The sequence below is a fragment of the Cricetulus griseus genome, chromosome 4, assembly GCF_003668045.3.
Source record: "Cricetulus griseus strain 17A/GY chromosome 4, alternate assembly CriGri-PICRH-1.0, whole genome shotgun sequence".
Classification (NCBI taxonomy): Eukaryota; Metazoa; Chordata; class Mammalia; order Rodentia; family Cricetidae; genus Cricetulus; species Cricetulus griseus.
The window spans coordinates 214,226,966-214,241,117 of NC_048597.1; the positions used below are offsets into that span (position 1 = coordinate 214,226,966).

The 14,152-nt window shown below is 43.2% G+C and overlaps 1 protein-coding gene across 1 annotated transcript in view; it reads right to left on the reverse strand.

Moving 5' to 3' along the window:
- Positions 1 to 14,152, reverse strand: part of LOC100770413 (collagen alpha-4(VI) chain) — a 94,941-nt gene that overhangs the window by 34,184 nt on the left and 46,605 nt on the right. The window contains exons 19-21 of the mRNA XM_035444236.1: positions 4,917 to 4,970; positions 4,747 to 4,782; positions 1,538 to 1,600 (exon numbers count right to left, since the gene is read on the reverse strand). Of these exons, the coding sequence (XP_035300127.1) occupies positions 1,538 to 1,600; positions 4,747 to 4,782; positions 4,917 to 4,970 (153 nt within the window). The remainder of the gene's footprint in view (positions 1 to 1,537; positions 1,601 to 4,746; positions 4,783 to 4,916; positions 4,971 to 14,152) is intronic.

Consider the following 14,152-nt stretch of genomic DNA (forward strand, 5'->3'; position numbering starts at 1 on the left):
CGTATCTACTGCTGAAGTGTCGTGGAACTCCCGCTCCACGCTTGCCCCATCTGCAATGGAGGGCATAGGACTTGGCTTCCATGCTCTTAGCAATCTTTCCAGGTGGATCTGCCAAGCACTGAATGAAGTTCAAAAGTGTTTTCATATCTTCATCCACCCAACTAATTTGAAATCAACAGAGTGGACTGAGAGTAGCAGCAAGGGTGTCCCTATCATTTGGAAATGAACCTTTTATTTGCACAGGGCAGGTCACAGCTGTTACTCTCTCAAGAACCAGAGGTGCACTGAAGCGGCTCAATCTTCATCGCTAAAGGCAATACCTGCTTGTTTTCCCTCTGTCTATTGATTTTGACACTTGAATTTTTCTCTGGATTTTCTGAGAAATACTTTCCCAATAGAAGCATTGATCTCGGTTTCTGCTCTCCCAGGTGAGGTATTGACAATCATCTATTTAAATAGACCATCACCCCCAGCAACCCAGTGGGAATGTGAGAATGAAGGACGGGTCCTATTGATTATCCCCCTTATGGCTCTCAGCACAGCGTGCAGCCCTTTCAAAGGGCAGAATCCAGTTCTAAAGAAGAGAAAGCAAGGACATGACAGTAGCAGGGGGTCCAAATTTGAAATAAGCCAGTGATCAAAGAGAAAATGGGGGAAAAAAACAGGTTTCTTCATCATTTCCTCCTGATGCCATTTTTCCATCATAAAGTAAACACACTCTAATTACACTTTGATTGCTCTTTTCTTTTGTGAGTGTCTTTGTCACCTGAACCAGCAGACAGCTTCTCAAATTATCCTCTGACACTCTCTCGGGATTTTTAATGATGGAGAGAGGAGTCGAGGCGAGGAAAGTTTGCAGTCAGTTTAAAGTTCTCCCACTGTGGTGAACTTGGAAATAATTTGCTTTATGAAAGAAAGTTTGAAGGACTAGAAAATGGTAGGCTTGGTTTCTTTTTTGAGAATTCCAAAAGAGCTGCTTGGAAATTCGAGCTTCTATTTGTCAGTTCATAGTTGACAATTCCTTCCTCACTGGGCTGGTCTAAGCATCCCAAGGACTACTAGGAGGGAGCCCATGCATAACAGACACCCAGTAAGCACTTTGCTGATGGAATACAATTTCAATGAAGCAAATTCTACTTTGGAACAACTCAAGTCATAGCTCCAGAGGCATTTATTAAAAGCACCAACTTTAAGTTCGAATTCCAATTCTATCACTCACTAGCAGTGTCACTTTGGCCAATTTGCCTACCTTCTTCATCCCCTCTCTATTTTGTCCCTGTGAAGCAGACTAATAAACCAACTCAACCCCCCAAGGGTGGATTGAGTGAATTAGTGTTAAGAGCCATGTTAGTAGCAAGAAAGTGGAATCTAATCAATACTAGCTGTTATGGTCCAGCCTTCCCAAAAGAGGGGCTATGCAATCTGCTTTGGAAGGCCCAGGAAGCTTCCTTAGGGTCATTCTGACTCAAATATCTATCACACAAAGAAAAGGTTTCAAACACATATCCTTAAATTAAAACCCAGTTCCCGATACAACCTGTGGGCCTGGATACCCGGGCTGTCCTTGGGAACCCAGCTCACCAGCACCTCCAGGCACACCCTGCAGAAATGAAAAAAACTCAGTGAGCTCCCAGGCACAGCAAGTGTTCCAGTAAAGATAGCCTTCCCTGAAAGCTGTCCCTTAAAAGCCCCAAGGATAAGTCACAGAAAAAAGATTGGACTGGTTATGTTCAATTCTCCCAGAGATGGATCCTTGTTGGAGAAGATATCTGAGGAGTTGCCCCTTTGACTGGGGAAATGCAGGGGCTGACTGTTAACTGCCTTTCTTCCCCAGTCTTCAACCATATTCATACATCCCTTTCCAGAAGCTTGGCCAGTGATGGGACAGAAATCCTTTATTTAAATAACCAAACTCCTGTTGTGCATAAGAACTGTAAGAACTATAGTGTGTGTGTGTGTGTGTGTGTGTGTGTGTGTAAATCAGAGGTCAGTCTTGGGGGATCTGCTTCAAGGGCTACCAACCTTATTTTTTTAAGACAAGGTCACTTACTAGGACATTGGTCTCACCAATTAGGAAAGCCAGCTGGCCAGGGAGCCTCAGACTCTCCCTGCTTCTGCCTCCCTGGTAGTGAGATTACATCACCACCACGACTGACCTTTTCCCTATGGTTCTGGGGATGGACTCAGGCCCCTACATTTGTATAGCAAGCATTTTAGCAACTGAGCCATCTCTCCAGCCCCTCCACCCTCTATTTAAGATATATGGACTCAATTCTCATGTGCTGTCTAGTTTTATGTCAACTTGACACAAACTGGAGTCACTTGGAAAGAGGGAACTTCAGTTGAGAAAATGCCCCCACCAGACTGACCTGTGAGCAAGCCTGTGGGTATTTTTGTGATTAGTGATTGGCATGTGAGGGCCCAGACCAGTGTGGGTGGTGCCAACCCTGGGCAGGTAATCCTGGGGTATAGAAGGAAGCAAACTAAACCAGCTAGGGAGAGCAATCAGTGAGCAGCGTTCTTTCACGGTCTCTACTTCAGTTCCTGCCCTGACTTCCCTCGGTGATGGACTGTTATATGGAACTATAAGCTAAAGTGAGCCTTTCTCTCACGGATTTGCTTTTGGAGGTGGCATTTATCACAGCAATAAACACCCTAAGGATCTTTATCTTACACATGGAAACAGAATGTTGACTACACATGGCAGTCAGGAACAAGGCCTCACTTGAGGATGGGGACTGTGGTCCTTCTATGTTGGCCAAACTGTTCTTGAACTTCTTAGACCTCACCCCACCCCCATTTTTTATTCTCCTTTCTACATGCTATACTGTACATATATATGCATATATGTACACACACACACACACACACACACACACACACACACACACACATATATATATATATATATATATATATATATATATGCTAGGAACCACAAATGAAGGAGAATACTCTGGTTTTTTTCTTTCTGAGATTATGTGACCTCGCCTAATATTATACATTCTAAGTCCCTCCATTTTTCTACCAATTTTGTAATTTCGTTTTTCTTGAGAGCTAAATTGTATTGTTTGTGTACCAATTTTCCATTATCCATTCATAAAATTTGAATAGAAATATAAGCAAGCCACTATAGGAAGCATCCAATTACATCCCATAGTTTTTGTAAGTTCATCCCTGTTCCAGATTAAAGGACTCTACTACAAAATCTGTCCCAACAAAACATTACAGAAGCCAACAGGGTAAAAAGCCTGGGTTGGAGTAAGAAGACGGAGGGATGAGGAGGTAGGAGCAACAGAAAAGAAACCCTCACGTGACTGACTGTTGCATTGCTTCTATTAGGAAGCTGTGTGGTTAACAGGGGGCTCACAGAACATAGAATAAATAGGGAAAGGGGGTTCACAGAAAACAAAATCATAAAGCTGTGGACACTCAATTAATTTGACCAGAGTGAACAAATAAATGCAGGACAAGGACCTGGCAGGGAGTAGATGGAGAAGGCGGCAGACGGGTGAAAGAAAAATCTATAGCAAGCTGGTCTCCTGTCTCCAAACGTGAGCAGAGTGTGGTCAGACTATGTCCGAGAGAAGGCCACAGGCATTAAGCTGATTTTGTACAAAGTTTTCAAAGAGCATAGTAGTCTTTGATGGGGGCACTAGGTTTGAATATGTCAGCAGTGGGGTCTCTGGCAAGTTCCTTCTCTTTTCCAAGCCCATCGGCTAGGCAAGCACTCTTAGGCAGAGCCAGTTTCTACTTTTCACTTTGAAACACTGTCTCACTAAGTTGCCCTGAACTCAGTCTGTAAAAGCTCAGACAAGCCTTAAAGTTACCATCCTCTGGGGGCTGGGGGAGCGTAACATACATGACGTCTGAGGATGGACTGCCAACTCCCAACTCTGTGAGGAGGAAAAGAGGAAAGCAAAACAACCCAAGAGCAAAGCATTTTATCTTGGAAACAGTTAGATGGTTAACCTTTCCAACAGAGGTTACTGCTGTTTATCCCATGACATAAAATTGTCTGCAGTGGGGGAGGGGCAGTCAAAAGTCCAGCCACAGGAAGCTCACCCGTGGAGACTAAGCTTCATTGGGAAAACCAGGTCACTGCCTAAGCTTCCCCTGCAGGAGTCTGCTGGATGCTGCAAAGGCCGGATTTAAAGATTCCATGCCTATCTGTTGCTATCTGTTCCTTACCTAGAGCCCTCTCCTGGGGGGAACACTCTGCTCTGCCTGGGACTCTGTCTATCAGGAAATCCAGCTTGCCCCTGCATGTTCTGAGCACACAATTTGATGACGGTTTGTTCTCTAGGTCTCTCTTGCTGTTTATTCTTATGTGTTGACTTGCTTTGTACTTCATAACTTGCTCATTCTAAACCAAAAGCACGGCTATTGTAGATCATTCTCCTGACCCTATGGAACAGGAGCTATGGGAGGATGTCCATGACATGACATGGACAAGCATCTAATGTGCCACCTGGGTAAAACAAGACTCCCCCCAGGAATAATCCCCAGCCCACTATCGAACTGCACCGGCTCTCCTCTGGAGACTCCATGGCCTCAGACCTTTTCCTTCGTTTCCACAGTGAGCACTAGCTCGTGCACACACAGGAAGGCCCCGGCCTCCACCCAGAAATGTCATTTTATCAGAAATGCCACCTCAACAGCCAACCAGCACTCCCCTTGACCACAGAGAAAACCATGAAAGTAGCCTTACTTGTGAAACAAAGAGAACTCTCCAAAAATACTGACCTTTAACCCTGGCAGGCCACGTCTTCCATGTGACCCCTAAGAGAAAACAGAAAGAAAAGATCTCAGACAGGAAACAAGCCAATCACGTGGCAGCCTAGACACCTCTTCCACAGCCCCACTCTCCTGCAAAGGCAGGAGTCCCCCCCACCCCCTCCAGCAGTCACACCTACCCGAGGTCCCACGCCGCCTGCTTCCCCAAGAGGTCCATGGAAACCAGAACTTCCCTGAAAAGGAAGAGATAGAAGGAAGATCTGTTAAAACGCTAGAGTGTTGTGGGATATTCAATCACACTGTGTACTCCAAGTTTGTATTTGCATTAATTAAATAAAATCAACTGTGGGTCAGAAGGCTGAGTTAGTTGACAGAGGGTAATCACAGAGCATCAGAGGGAGATCTGGAAGACAATAGACAATGCACAGGAAGTAGTAGGGAGGGACTTTGTGTGGCATGCGTTTATTTTGTTTGGTGGAGTGGGAGGACACTGTCTTTCAGAGATGCCAGCAAAGAGAGGTTAGCTAGTAGCTACTAAGCCTCTTTGAGTTAGCAGGTTTTTAGCCCAGCCTTTGACTCCCAAATGTTATTGATAAATAGAACAGCAGAGACTTAATTAAAAGCTGCATTTGGAGGCAGCAACATAGCCGGTGCCTGCAGGAACAAAATTCCCATCAGGCCATGGCCTGAGTGGCCAAGCCAATGCCCGAGAAGCAGACCAGGAACTGCAGAGACAAGATTATTGGCTGAAACAGCAGTAGATTAAAGCTGATGGAAAAAGAACAACAGAGTCCTGGTTTTATTCTGTAGACTTGTATTGCCCAGCGCCAAAGCTGCTGGCAGTATGTGATGATTTGACTTAACTGAAATAAAATTAAAAGTCAGTCCTAGCTACATCCCAAGGGTTCAACAAGTGCATAGGGCTAATAGCTATCACATTGGGAAGTATGGAGACAGTGTATCTGTTAGTCAGCACTGCTCAAGAACCAAACTCCAGCTCAGTGGGTTAAGTGCTTATTGTGAAAACATGAGGAACTGAGTTCGGATCCCCAGCACCCACAAATAAGCTGAGCACAGAGGTATTGTGCCTGTAACCCCAGCGCTGGCCAGATGGTTCAGCAGAAACAGTAAGAGACCCTGCCTCAAAAAAATAAGATAGAAAGAGCAATTGAGGAAGATACCCAACACAGACTTCCAGCCTACACCTACACACACACACACACACACACACACACACACACACAGGAACATATGTACACACACAAAGAAGTAAATGGCATTTGATTCTCATGTTTCTGAATATTGATATACTCATCATCTTTCCCTGTGTCCCTTTGGTAACAGCACAAAGATCACTATGCTGTGACAGCAAATCAAATATTCTTCAACAAGCCATGGTTGGCATCTAAACATTGACATTTCCTTTCATACAGATGCCATGCAGGGTCCTGAATGGCAGGGAGGAGGAGGAGGAGGAGGGAAGTTATGTCTCTGAACATGGAGGGACCAGCACACAGTGTATGTAGGGGTGGTGAGGAAGTGAGTAGAGTCCAGTGAAGGAGCCTGCCTCTCGGGAGAAATGGAAACACCATAGTATCCCAAGCAGGAATCCCACAGATAACCATTCAGTAGCCCTGCTCCTCAGTGGGAAGAGGATACAGAGTGCAATACTGAAGCAAAAACATCTCCTGTTTCTCTATTGTTTATGAAAGACTAAATTCTGAAACAATTTGCCCACAACACTAGTATATTGTTAGTTAAATATGATACATTTGTTGAAACATGCAATAATTTTTAAATACTTATCAAAGCACAAAAAGGGTGGAAAATTCAAGACAGAGCTGCATGAGAAGGGCAGGATGTACTTGAGTAGACCCATTATTGATAGTTGTGATAATAATCTCTGTCTGTCTGTCTGTCTGTCTCTCTCTCTCTCTCTCTCTCTCTCTCTCTCTCTCTCTCTCTCTCTCTCTCTCTGGGTCTCATGTAGCTCAAGCTGGCTTTGAACTCACTATGTAGCTAAGGGTGGCCTTGAACTCTAGATCCTCCAGCCAACCAGGTAATTGGATTACTGGCATGTGCTATTACACCCAGTTTTTGTTTTTATTATTGGCACAGAAACTCATACTAACCCAGACTAACAGAGATCCCACAATCCTCATGCCTCCGGCTCCTGAGTGTTGAGTTACAGGTGTGAGCCACCATGCCAGCTCATTGTATCTTTCCATAGGACATTAAATATTTCAAGGACTTTAAATATTGATGCATTTTCAATATTTAAGTGGGTACTGATTTTGGTTTAAGGTCATATGATGCTAAAAATATACAAATGAAAGTGGTGTCCACATTCTTGAGATGGCAGCATTGTGAGAGGAAACCATCTAAAAGACGTGCCAAAGCATCCACTGTCCACTGACTGAGTTCTCTGCGTGCTTTGGTTTGGAAACCCTGTTCAGTTTGGCTTTTCTATTCTGAATTGCATTTCCAGGATGGCCAAATCCTTATCATATTCTTCAGGATTCTAATGTTGATTTTTAAATATTTGTTTTTTAAGGAATTAAATATGTCATGATTAAAAAAACAATGCACACTGTGGGGCAGGGGAGACGACCCTATGTGTAAGCTGCTTGCCAGGAAAACTTGAGGACAGGAGTTCAGATCATCAGCACCCAACTAAATTCCAGGTGGGTGTGGTGTTCTCCTGTAATTCTAGGGTTCAGAAGCAGAGAGAGAGGATCCCCAGAGCAAGAAACCTGACTAGCTAGACTAGTTGCACTGAGGAGCTCTGGGTGCAGAATCTGCTCCAATGACGAATGTGAAGAGCAATCAGGGAATATCCCGGATGTCAGCCTTGGGCCTTCCACGCTCATATGCACATGCATGTGCCCACAGGCATGGAAACACACATACATACATGCACACACAGAATACACACAAACACATGAAGAAGCAAACACTGCATAAAAATTAAAGTCTACAAACTTAGAAAGAAAATCTTAAACTCATTCTTCTATGATAGTATGGCAGTTTGAATGAGACTGACACCCATAGGCTCATATATTTAAATGCTTAGTCCCCACTTGGTGAACTATTTGGAAGGATTAGAGGTGTGGCCTTGTTGGAGTAGGAGTGGCCTTGTTAGAGGAGGTGTGTCACTGGGAGTGGCCTTTGAGAGTTTAAAAGCCCACTCCAAGCCCAGGGTCTCTCTCTGCCTGCTGTTTGTGTATCAGGAGGTAGCTCTCAGCTACTGCTCCAAGACTGTGCCTATCTGCTTCCTGCCATTACCCTTTGAAACTGCAAGCAAGCCCCAGTTAAATGCTTCCTCTTACAAGCATTGCTTTGGTCTTGGTGTCTCTTCATGGCACACATCTGTGACCCCAGTGCTGAAGAGACAGAGACAAATGGATTCCCCAGAGCTCACTAGCCAGCCAGCTTAGTAATTCAGGGAGTTCTAGGACCACCAAAGAGACCCTGTCTCAAAAACTAAGGTGGACTGCTGGCAAGATGGCTCAGGGGGTAAGGGTGTTTGCTGACAACCTGAGTTCAATCCCCAGAACCCACATGGTAGGTAGAGAGAACCAACTCCCACAAGTTGTACTCCGATCTCTACTTGTATACCATGGTACATGCACATGCTACACACACACACACACACACACACACACATACACATAAATATATACACATGCACATGCTACACACACACACACACACACACACACACACACACATACACATAAATATATACACATGCACATGCTACACACACACACACACACACACACACACACACACAGGTACACACACACATAAACATATACACATGCATATGCTACACACACACACACACACACAAAAACATTTTTAACAAGCCCCTGGATCTTATCTGACTTCCTCTGGTGAGTGATTGCTATTGAATGTTAGGAAAGTTCTTGGCTATGGGAAATATTGATAATGTTTTCTTCTACACCTTTTCCATGTCCTCACATTTTGTAGTAAATGTTTATATGAACTTCTTTTTGCAGTGGATTGTACATGGGAGACGGCTATAGATAAAGCCTCTCATAATAGATCTGGGTGTAATAAAGAGTCTTTCCTAAAAGATTTATCATCTCACTCCAATAGCAGACGGCACTTTGCTGCCAGCATAGTGAAGTGATTGCTGGAACAGAAGCTAGAGCCACTGGGTAAAAGATTGCTACAGTCCTGAAGTGTCATTCCTCAACTTATTTATTCATTAGAGGGGAGGGAAAATGTACTCACAGTAGAGAAAGCTGGTGAGCATGGGTTTAAAGTTTAATGAAGGGGCCACAAACACCAAAAACAAGCCAAACTCCTGAATAGCATTACTAAGTCATCTGTTGAAAAGGAATAATTAGTCTGTCTCTAGCTATGGAGAAATGATCAGACAAGTGCTGATTGGGGGATGTTTGGCAAAAGAATTGCCCAGGAATGTCAATGTCATAGAAGCAAATGAGCAATGGGCTGACTGCTGTGATTAAAGAAAACCAAAAAGTCAAGATGCCCTGACAACAAAAACAGGCTTAAAGAACATTCCAGGAGTGACAGTTCCAATATTAGACTTCATGCCCATCTTGCACCAGTGAGCACATCTCACTTGGCAAGCTGGTATTGCAGAATTCAGGAGTCGGCTCTATGCAATACCGTTGACAAACTTTCTCCCCAACAGTCCGCACGGTACCTTCTGTCACTATGAAAGCTAACCACCAGTGTGCTCCCCCTAAAGAAAACACATTGAAATTTAATTCCCAGTGTGAAGGGATCAGGTCATAGGGTCTCTGGGAGGTGAGCCGGGTCCTGGGGGTGGGACTGGTGCACCCAGCCCTCTGTCTGCAGAGTGACAGCCATGAAGGCAATGTTTGAAGCAGCAACTGGGCCCTCATCACACTCCAAGTCTTCCAGTGCCTGGCGTGAAAATAAGTGTTGTTTAATACAACCTGTCTACTGTGTTCTGTTCAGTATTGCAATCCAAGACATGGGAACAGTAGGAAAATGTGAGCAAGGACTGTATAGAAAAGAATACTGTTAGCCAGGCGTTGGTGGCGCACGCCTTTAATCCCAGCACTCAGGAGGCAGGCGGATCTCTGTGAGTTTCAGGCCAGCCTGGTCTCTAGAGCGAGGGCCAGGATAGGCTCCAAAGCTACACAGAGAAACCCTGTCTCGAAAAACCAAAAAAAAAAAAACAAAAAACAAAAAACAAAAAAGAATACTGTTTATGTGTGGTGCAAACAACAAAAATGAACTCAGCAAGTTGTGTGTCTGTCTGTGTGTATATATGTATAGATTTGTGTACATATATATATATATATACATATATATATATATATGAATGTAACAAATATAATCACAGAAAGGCTATCAGCTTGAGAGGGGGAGGGGCATGGGAGGGTTTCAGGGAGGGTACCTGGGAGGGGCTGGAGGGGGGGAAGAGATGGGGAAAGTGATGTAATTCTATTCCAATTTTTAAAACTTTTAACAAGAAAATAATGTATACATAAGATTCTTAGTATGAGGGCTCTAGAGTGGTTTCTGTTTTTTAAAACTATACCTATTGAATATCTATGGGTAATGTGTTATAATGCTTTTAATTATTCTTCAAGTATCTCAAAAAGATCACACACACACACACACACACACTCACACACACTTGCTCATACACATGGACATAAAGCAAATATGGTAACTACAACTTTTTTTCCTGTAGATCTGGAATTTTCAAAATAAAAAAGTAATAGAGGCTTTTTCACAGATTATTCCAATAACTCAGAACGAAGAGAGAAAGAAATGCACACATTCTGGTAATATGGGTAGGGAATTTTTTGCCGCAAATTGGTCTTGAGTTGACAAGCCTCTTTTAAACCTGGTGTTTTCCCTAACTTCTATACAATGGTGTTTTCCATATGGAGAAATAGCTGTCGGGCTGAAGATGTAGCTCACTGGTTGAGTACTTGCTTAACATCACAAGGTCCTAGTTCAATTCCCAGTAGAAAGAAAAGAGGGGAGAGAGGAAGGAGAAAGGGAGGAAAGGGGGAGAAGAAAGGAAAATAGGTAGAAAACGGCTGGTGGCCATTTCAGAGGATCAGCAGGCCGCAAATGGCTTTAGGGGATTGGCCCAGCAGAGTGCAAGGCACTGAAGGGTGCATCTCAGATAGGCCAGGCCCAGAGTGCACACCTCCAGAATGTCTCTGGCTACTGCTGTGTCTTTACATGTTTGCCACCGCTGGTTTTCTCTGGCAGGATATGAATGGTATGGGGGGGGATCCCCACTGTCTTTTATATAGTGCGATTATCTCAAGGAAACATCCTGTTCTACCGGACATTTTTTCCCTTGTATTTTCCATCTTTATTTCATATTACTTTATCCCCCTTTTAAGGACTTTATTTTATTATTTTAAAACTTTATATTTCTTTTTTATGACTATCTATACCTTTCCTTTTTCTCTCCCAAGCCTATGTTGAAGGAACCAGCTTCCCTTTCGGCAGCCATAACAGCCAAACACGTGCTTGCCATAAACCTGCCTTGGTCACTTAGAGGTCAGATGCCTGTCTCGTGACAAGGAACCTTAGTCACTAGAAAGTCAGATGCCTGTCTCGTGACAAGGAACCAATCAGAAGTTAGCTGGTGGCGCTATGCTTTACGACCCTGGGTGTGCTTTACGGACTAGCGCACAGCAATGACGTAGAGAGCATAGCAACCACTCTGGGAGGGCCTGTGGGCCATAACAACCAGTTGACCAATCAACACAGGGCAAGCCCTCCAAGGCTGGAGGCACACCAATCGTGAGCCTGTGCGTACCCCTAGACACTCCCCTTACGCTGCCCTATAAGATCTTTTGGGAGCCCCTAGGAGCCGTCTTTTCTAGCCATCCGCCATGGCGGGTGGGTGAAAGACCCGAGCTAACATGGGGTTAGCTCGTTAAATTACAATAAAGCCTCGTGCAGTTTGCAGCAAGCTCTCGAATCCGCCTAGTGATTGGGGTGACCGCGAACGTGGCCTGGGACCCCAGATACTTGAGTTTTCAGGGGTCTACCAATGTATATTTTTTAAACATACTATAACCCGTTTAGAGTTTTTTTTTTCGTGTGTGTGAATCTGTCTTTTTTTTTTTAATGGGGTCTGTAGAAAGTTGTTTATTTTTTTATCATTTTTTTATTTGAATTAGAGACAAGATTGATTTACATGACAATCCCAGTTCCCTTCTCCCTCGCATCCTTCTACTGGGCATTTTTATCTGTGGATTATTTTGAAGATGATTTCCTCTTAAGCTGTTTTGTTTAACTGAAGTAATGATTTTATACAATAATCGTGTTTAATGGAATTTTGATGATTAAGAGTTTTTAACAAATGTAGTAAAGGATTATGATAGAAGTTAGTTTAGAAGGAAAATTAAAGCTAGGATAAAGTGTTGCCCCATCCCTGACAAAGCAAGGACTGCAGAAGATAAAAAAATAAGAACAAGGAAATGTCACACAGTTAGGACTTTTGAGTCTCTGTTGAGGAGCTGTATAGACTATGGTTTAGGTTAATTATTAAGGAAAACAATTGAGCCCCAGGAGTTAGCTCAAGTTCTTTTTGATATTGGGAAATGTGTTCATGGGCTTGGGGCATCATAGCTAAAACAAAGCTTTAAACAGTTGTTTTCATGTAACTAGGAAACAAAGAACTGGATGGTTAGTTAAGATAATTGGACAGGTCTCTGAAATATGAAAAGTGAAACCAGTAACTTGTTTTTCTGGCAATTATAAAAATTACTGCCTATGTAAACAGTTATGGCTGAAAGGCTCCTGATCTATGAAAAGTCTAAAAGATAAAAATTTAATGTATGTGGGTTCTCGGGGAGCAATTTGGTTTTCACCTGTAATACGAAAATGTTTAATCATGTAAGGAAAATGGGAAACGTGTTTGAATTGTATTTATTGTAATCATTCACTTAAAAATAGAACATAACCACATTGTACTTTTTATATTGCTTAATATAATTCTAGGGTATATAATCTGTAAGGGAAAAATAGAGTGGTTAAAAGGAAGACATCAGGAAGTAGTTAGAAGGAAGACATCAGGAAAGAGAAAGAAGGGGCAGAAGAATGGAAGAGTAAAAGAATAGAGCAGAACAAGCAACAGAAAAAAAATAAGAAGACGCTTTTATACCTCAGAAGAGAAGTCTGTGCTTTTCTCAATGACTCTGCATCTCCTCCCCAGTCTCTCTGACCTGCACAAGGCTGGACCCCTTGCAGAAAACCAAGTGTGGTGGCTCATCGCTACAATTCCAGAACTTAGAAGGCTAGGGCAGGAAAGTAGCCAATGAGTTTGAGGCTAACCTGGGCCACATAGTAAGACTGTCTCAAAAACGAACAACAAAAATAAATAGTTCTCTTTGTTGTTTCATTGCCTAACACTACTGTACCATGTGAAAGTAACATTGTATATATAAGTGATATATTATATATACATATATATGAGAGAGAGATTGAATATTTCAATCTTTTATTTTTTTTTAAGACAGGGTCTCATATGTATAACCTGGGCGATCTAGAACTCTCACTACGTAGTCAAGCATGAACTTCAACATCCGATCCTCCTGCCTATACCTCCAAAGTGCTAGGCTTACAGGCATGCACCACCATGCCAGTTTATGCATGTTAGGGTTCAAGCACAGGACTATGTGCATGCTAGGCAAACACTCTACTGGCTGAGCCACATCCCCATTTTTTTATTATTTTAAAAAGCACTGTAGTGATCATAATTGGGGCTAAGTCTTGCTATTGATCCATGATCAGCTTTGAGGAAGATAGCCAATGTCAACCCCTGACTTCTACATGCATTCTACACAGAGAGAGAGAGAGACACGAGACAAAGAGAAAGAGAGAGAGAGAGAGAGAGAGAGAGAGAGAGAGAGAGAGAGATTGCCTTCACACTCCTGACCTGCACGGATGATTCTCCACTCCTTCCCCATTCTAGGTATATAACATAATTTCTCTGCTTGGTTAGAAACACTGTTTCATGGAGGAATTTTCCCATCGTAACACTGATCCCAGGGTCTCTCAGAAATATAGCAAGGAAAGACTGCCCCCTAGAGGTCTATCTTCTAATCGCAGGCAGAATGTAAGGCCAGCAAGCACCGCTTGTGCAAAGGCATAATTTTCTCATCCTTAATCTGTTCAAAGAATATTTCATTAACACCCTTCATTGAGCCCAGCATAGGAGGAGAAATCGCAGGAAACACAAAAGCCAATCGAACACGGCACTATCTCAGTTACACTGTCTGCTCCACACACAATACAGGATGGAGTCAAGGTTAATAGGCCAAAGTCAGGGATGGAGACCTTTGGGATCTGTGGTCTTGAGGCTCTCACCACAGCTGTGGTACTGTGATGGCCACCACCCTAAACAGTG